At 39.7% G+C, this 7,674-nt stretch overlaps 1 protein-coding gene across 1 annotated transcript; it reads right to left on the bottom strand.

Moving 5' to 3' along the window:
- Nucleotides 1-2,497: 2,497 nt before the first annotated feature.
- On the bottom strand, nucleotides 2,498-6,835 carry LOC104958058 (protocadherin Fat 3-like). The gene is made up of 2 exons (XM_010785766.1): nucleotides 6,253-6,835; nucleotides 2,498-5,337 (listed from the first exon to the last, which is right to left on the bottom strand). Exons 1-2 carry the CDS (start codon nucleotides 6,302-6,304, stop codon nucleotides 4,706-4,708), a joined length of 684 nt encoding a protein of 227 aa, XP_010784068.1. The 5' UTR covers nucleotides 6,305-6,835; the 3' UTR covers nucleotides 2,498-4,705.
- Nucleotides 6,836-7,674: the final 839 nt, after the last annotated feature.

Genomic DNA, 7,674 nt, shown 5'->3' with positions numbered 1-7,674 from the left:
GTAATTGCTTCAGGGGCCACAGTAGTTACTGTTGGGGCAGGGGACGCTGTGGTTTCTCCCGGGGCCGCCATGGTTGGTGCTTGGGCCACAGTAGTTGCTGTTGGGTCTGGGGACCCTGTGGTTGCTCCTGGGGCAGCTGATACACGGGCAAAAATACACGAGCAAGGAAGATTGTCATGCCAACAAAAAAAGTGATTTTGTATTATATTATTATTATTATGAATATTGTTACATTTCATTATATTGTAAAACTAAATTTAAATCCTTAAAATATTCACCATTGAATTACTTACTGATGTTGTCTGCTGTTGACTTGTCTTCTCTGCAGCGACAGATGTTGTGATGCTCTCTGATTCCACCTGTTCAATAAGTTGTTTGCTGTTTGATGTCCTACAATGGACGGACGGCAGCTTTTATATCCACACAAAGCAGGTAGGAGGACATCTGTCTCTGAACAAAGACGTACATGATTGCATGAGTATTGTCTTTACACCTCTGTGTAAGGTGTGCCAATCCCTTTAATGGCACATTCATAATTATATTTCTTGCCTTTTATTAAGGTAGGACATCAGATTTTGTTTTCAGTTTTTTAAATCAGGGGAGGTATTTTTTTTAATGTAGATTTCTTTGGATAAAAAAGTGCTTTGCACACTTTATTCTAGTAAAAATATTAACAGTGTTTTTCTTTCCCACAATGTTTTTCTTTTAATTGTTGTATAACAATAATAAAAAAATGAAATATCAACAAACATGCTTCATCTGTATTATACAAGGCAATCATTTGAAAACATTATGCAGGAAAGAATCTCGGAAACTGTGCCCGCAATACATCTATTCATTTTCTTGAACATTAGATACATTTAGATCCTTCACATAATCCATGAAGAGCTTCCATACCATCTCAAATACTTGCTGTCTAGCTCTTAATATCTAGGATATCTTCTCCAATGGGAGGCCTGACAGCATCAGTGACTCCCAACCAATTAGTGATGCTTGGGCTGTGAGCCTTTTTCCAAAAAATGCAATACAGGTTTTGGCGTAGAGCAAGCTGAGGTCTATGAATGATCGCTCATGTTTACTACATGCATGCTTTATATGCCCAACAGAAAAAACTTTGAATCCAGTCAAATCTGCTTTGAAATTATTTTCTCTATTGTACCTCGTACCTCTTCCCAGAACACATTCATCTTTCTGCACTGCCAAATACAGTGAAACAATGTTCTCCTTGATTCTGTGCATTTTGTGCATATACTGTATCTGATATATATTTGTTGTATCGGTGTAAATCAAACGGGTTCACATATGTTCGCATCAACAATTTATACTGTATTACTTTCAGTCGTGTATTAATATACCTGGTATGAGCAGCAAGAACACATTTTAAATAACTGTTGACACTCGATCCTATTGCCGTTTACAGTATATCAAGGGCTTCATGTGAGGTCTTCCATTGAAATAGTGAATTAAACTCATTATTCTTTGCGTTTGTGGCATGTCTAACAGCATGCATGCATTTTTATTTCAATAATGTGTTACCTCAAAAAGTAATTAAAGTTTACTCAACAGAATATGTTAAATTATGTTTTTTTCGGTTGTTCTTTTTGATGTTGTTGAACCTAAAATGGACATTCAGAACTGTAATGTTGCACGGACAATCTGGTTTGGATGACTTTTCAGGAGAGAAGTGTGGATATTCAGTCATGACACATACAGAATGACTTAGCGTTTATATAAAGACTTGCCTACGGAAGCAATGTGGGGTTAGGTATCCTGCCACGTCAACATGTTGGCTGCAAGGGCTGGGGATCGAACCACCAACCCTGCTACTGCTTGATTCCCCTGACTCACTGCCATTTCTGCAGGATAGCAACACAATTATTATTATGATTTAATTGTTTGCTTTAGTTAGGGTTGAAATCAAACAGGTAGAGGTAAAAGTGCTGTAAGGGTTGAGGCTCCACCCTTGGTTGACAGTGCAGGAATGGTGGCTGTTGTTATTATTATATCTTACAATTTCAAGGAGATGCAGTTGGACAATTAAAAACACATATGGGGAAAATATTGTTTTTTGCCAATGATTGGAAAATGTCATGAATACAAAACTCAATATAACCTATTTTTTCTTTGTGGAGAATGCAGTGCACACGGAAGTAATATCTTGCATGCCACGTTACATATTATTTAGCTGCCACTTTTATCCAGAGCTGCTTAAATGTAGTTCAGGTGTATTTGTAAAATCTCTGCAATAAAGCTAAGTCATCAGCAGATATTGTAATGATCATAATAACTATTTTAGTCCTATTCTTATATTGAAAACAGAGGCGCCGCTTGCCATCATTGAATGATGATGCTTTGTGATTCTTATGAAGGATGTTAGATGTGGGAGTCTGCACAATGCAAAGTATTACCACAAGGTAACCCTAGCCCCAATATGAGGAGTGTAAGCAGCTGTGATGATTTGCGGGTGTATTTTTTTCAGATTCGAGGACAGGTGACATGGTGCGCAAGAACATTTTTATTGTCTGCACTGCATTGAAATAAAAAGTAAAAAAAAGCACTCACTTTGTACACACAATGTCTGCGGATAGGGGACATATTGTTGACACTGCCTAATGTCTTTGAACATTAGAAATTCATTGAAACATTCCAGATGAAAGAAATATACAAAAACGATTCCCTCATTAACATAAAACAAACAAAAGTAAGAAAACAAATATTTTCTGGATTTAATACTGTGCAAAACTCATCTATAATATTGAAATGGCATTCAGTCCGTCAGTGAAAGGGCAGGAATGATGTGAAAGTAATTGATATTCCACAGTCTTAGTGTCCACATTCACATCAAACAGTCGAACAAAGAAAAAACTCAAAGGAAGTTTAGGATTGTGTATCTACAAAATCTGCATTTTAACAACCTAGCTATTTACAATGTACAGAGATTTAAACACATACATCTGTTACAAAGAACAAAGGAGCTGCCTGCCCGAGTGGATCAGGCAGATTAGAGTACAGTGACGATCTGAAGCAGTTTCATGTGCTGTCTGTCCACGAGGCCGCATGGGAACTAAGCCATTAGGGCCGGGATAAGGGTTTGACCTCTGTCTACAGACATGGTGAAGATGCTACAAAGAAACAGACAAAACTGGAATGCAGTGCCGCTAAAATGTGTCAGCTCCGCATGGATATTTGGAATAATGCTTTGATATGAAACAGATCAAAGAAACAAGAATATGGTCGGCTGGTGCTTTTGATTATTTGTGCCAAAGATTTTTAACTCTACAGTAGCAGATAAGAAATGACTGTTGCAAAGAGTGGCTGTGGTTGCTAATATCATTATTTCAGATTTGTTTTCATCACATAGCTACTCAAATACCTTGTTTTCTGAAGATACATTTTCTCATGATCACATTTAGATCATGGCATTCTATTCAGTTGTAGATGAGGATTCTTCACCTAAAATATGACAATAAAAAAGGCTTTGTTATAATTAATAGTCCACCAAATGGAGCATAGCGTTAGTTCAGGGCCAAACCCTGAGGTCACACTATAGTTGTTTGGGATCAGCTGCTTCATTCATGATTTGCAATAACTAGCTCACTCATCAGCCCTGTGGCTACCAGCTTAATAGTAACATATTCATACAGGTGTACATCATAGTCATGTAGAACGACAAAGGTCATTTTACTGCTGTTCTTATTAACAGCAGCTGAAATGTATTGAGAGAACAGAACAACATGTTAAGTCCTGATGTCCTTAAACTAGGTTGGGGGTAATATTAGAGGAAATTATTTATCCAAAAAGAATAGTCTTTAAAGACTACATTTAGAAACGGTGTCTTACCTGTGGGTATAATTATCAGTTTGTGATTTATTTATAGTTTATTGCATCAGCAACTATAGCAGCTCTTGGCTTCCGCACCAGATGAAATAAAGTTGGACGTTGAACGATACATTAAACATTTTAGAATGATGAGAAACCATGGCAGAAATCTCATGACTTGATGGCGGACAAAACATTTTGAGGCAAAGAGCAAGCACATTCCACATTAAAAGAAATAAATGGCTCTTCGTCATGTGGCTGATACATTGCTTCAGATGTACTCACCAGTAAGGGCATACTATTTTACAAAGTCTGTACAAGTTCGGAGCACTACAAAGTTTACAAATCTCGGAGGAAAAAAGGAAACGGGTATTTGTGTAATTATTTTGTATTTCTTTTCCGAAAGTAGTGGTCCAATTGGCTTCTTTGAAGGAGCAGGGAACAAAACAACCCTTTTACTTACATGATTGTCCCTTCTCTTTCTCTCTTATCTTCTCTACCGCATCTGTACATTTCCATCTCTTTTGGATTAGTCTTTCTCATTCACATTCTCTACCCCATTCTTTTCACATTACAAGTGACTCCCTATTGGAGCAGGAAGGACACTTCTGATTGTTCTGCACAGCGGAGACTAAACTGACAACACACAGTGAGTGTGTTGTTTATGGTAAAACTCAACACTCCAAAGGATAGTACTTGAAACAGTTGAAATGTGTTTTTTAACGTTTAGATTTAAGGTCATTATTATAGCTAAAGAAGTACCAAGCTTTAATGACAAAGCATTTCTTCCTGTGATAACCTCCACTTGTGCATTTCCTTCCATTTCTTCCAATGTCATGCTCCTTCTGGTCCATTATAGACCCCATAGCCTTTGTTTACTGACCAATCACACCTCAGTCTGTTGCTGTGAGTCAGTGATGATGGTAACGCCTCGACGAAGCTCGTCCATACTGTCAAAGTCACTGCCATGTTCAGAGTCATCCAGCCCGCCGGGGGCCGACATGTCCGAGGTTGACGATGCACCAACGGACAGTCGCATGTTTAGCGACACAGAGTCATCAGTGTCCCCATTTCCTGGGGTTACCCCACTCATTGGAGTGCTGAGGTCCCCATGGGAGGCCTCTCCAAGGGGCAGCTGGTGGGGAGGCAGGTATTGGCTGGGGTGGAAGTTTGGCCTGGCTTGCTGATGCCCAGCGCTGCCAGAACTTAGGGTGCTCTCTTTGGAGACTGGGGGGTTGGTGGGCAGCGGCGTGTAGGCCTCAGGGTATTCCTCACCTGTGGGCAGCGGAGGTGGCAGCTGGTCTAGACTCAAGAACTCTTCTTCGTGGGGAGGGGGGTAGTCGCTGTCAATGTCATAGCCCCCTAGGTAATAGTCTGATTCAAGTTCACGGGTGCTTCCTCCGAGGCGTGGGGCTGAGCATGCTACGTCGCTGCTGGGGGGTGCTTCATAGCCCGGCACCTCTTCAATGTCTGATAGCCTGGTGTTAGGCATCCAGTCCGATGTGTCCCAATGGTATGCTGAACAGTAGAAGGAGAGATGGTTAGGAACAATCTGGTCTGTGAAACAAGACAACATCAAACTAGTTTCCACAATGAAGAGCTTTGCAGCAGACATGCCTTAGTATGCACCAGGCACATTATACACAGTACAATACACAGAGTGGCGGAAGCTCAGGTTCAAGACAAAGCACATCCTGGACAGAACACTTTTTAGACCTTTAAGGGTATTTGGCATGCACAACAAGAGCCTTTGAGTGTAGGGATCACAGATGTCACAGCATGCTGAGCTTCATGAAGATTTGCAGCACTCAAGCCTTATTGCGGGATCAAAAAACACATTCTGGATGTTAGAAGGGTACATCAAATATCTGGCAGATTTTCCTCTTGGTCAATGTAGCAAAGTGATGCAAAACCATGCATTGTCTTGGCTCTAGACAATACGTCTGTACTCAAATGACCCAAATTTGAACAGTGTCACTGTAAGTTTCTGATGAAAATGTCTGGACTGCGAACAACAGCCAATGGCAGAATGAAGAATAAAAAAATGAAAGGATATGAATTATTTTGAGATTGTACGGTTTTACACTATATTCATTGGTTGTCTCCTCTAACTTCAAGCTAAACTAAGCTGCAATGTTGATCACATTTGGCGGAGCCCTTAGTAAGGGTTTACCCAATAGAAACTCAATGGGTGGGAGTCGGAAATGGGACCGTTGCTAAGGTTTTTGTAGTGAACACTTGAGCCAACAATCTACTGACATAGCATGGATGATGATGCTCATCAAAGAGGTTTCTCAGAACAAAAGGATAATCTACCAAAAACTCTGCAGATACATTTAACTGAGTACAAGTTCATTCAAGAGTAACACAGGGTGAGTAAAGCAATGACAAATCAAACAAGAACACATCCATGCATCAAAGCAGAACACAAACCATGGGAAGAGGCTGTGAAAACTTCATCACGCAACAACTGGTACAGTAACATCACTGGGCTGGAGATAAAAATCCAAACAAAGTAACATGGTGGATGCAGTGAGGTGAGAATGGCAGGCAATACAATTGTCAGGAAGGGGGGGACTGCACTGGGCTGCTAATTTAGCACATCACAATGAGTTGTTGGAGGGGTCGGAAGTCACATTAAATCACATATACGCACACAAACCTCCAACTCGGGAAGAGGATGAGCAGAGCAATGTACCAATGACAGAAATACGAAAGTACAGCTGGGTATACACAGAGGTAGAAAGATACAGCGGATAGACAACAAAATTGAGGGTTCAAGATAAAATAACTTGGAGATAAAACAGTGATGATTCAAGATTAGATTTTTTGGTATGCTATTGGTGGTCTGGTTCAGGTGTAGTTAAGCCAATTTCCAACACAACATAGGGAGGTTATGGCTCTAATGTGTAATAAACATTTGCCATTTAAAATAAATCTGCATGATTTCAATTAATGTTTACCAGGTAAATGTATTCTTCTTCCCTAATTTTAGCTCAGGGGTCTCAAACTCAAGGCCCGGGGGCCAAATCCGGCCCGTGACTTCATTTTATGTGGCCCCTCAAGAGCTCGCAAAGAATATAATACATTTATTATACGGTTACATGCCACTTTACAGAAGCAGGTTGCCCATAAACTACATGTCCCACAATGCATCTCGTTTTGTGACTGAAGAGACTTGCAATTATTTGCCCTGGAATTCTGCTTTTCAGGCGTAGTTAATTACTAAGTTATTATCCTATTCGATAATAATCCAATTCAGAGGCAATAATGTCATATAATACATTATTTTATATATATATATATATTTTATATAGTTACAACCGGCCCTTTGAGTGCAACATTTGTGCGAATGTGGCCCGCGATGAAATTGAGTTTGACACCCCTGCTTTAGCTGGTGAATAACTACATTGTTCAACACTATTGTTCAAGTACTCTCGACCAATGACCAGCAGAAAAGTGTGAAACCATCGGTAATGTGTATCGCATCAACAGCAGTACTTTGGGTTTATTCATTGGATATAAGCAACAGCTAATTTACATGTAATGTTATGAACTAATGCAATTCAACTGCTAACATGCCAGAGCGAGACAGTATAGCTCTCTTAGCTGGACACAACAGTCAGCACTGTCAAGACAGTCTGCTATTGACTATCACTATATTGTTATTATTTGAATAGTCTACTTTTAGAATGATGTTGGCCAAAGGCACCAGCAAATGGCGTGTGTGTGTATGCATGGAGCCAGTTGGTGTATTTATTGTTTAATCATAATTAAAGCAGCAGGTCAAATAGCTGCTAATATAATAGCTCCTCAAACATCCAGGACATCATTATTATGCTAATTAATATATGG

This window comes from Notothenia coriiceps, unplaced genomic scaffold (genome assembly GCF_000735185.1).
Source record: "Notothenia coriiceps isolate Sejong01 unplaced genomic scaffold, NC01 NC01_scaffold00028160, whole genome shotgun sequence".
NCBI lineage: Eukaryota > Metazoa > Chordata > Actinopteri > Perciformes > Nototheniidae > Notothenia > Notothenia coriiceps.
The sequence above is the reverse complement of the archived record's forward strand: the minus strand, read 5'-3'. Positions and strand labels throughout refer to the sequence as shown.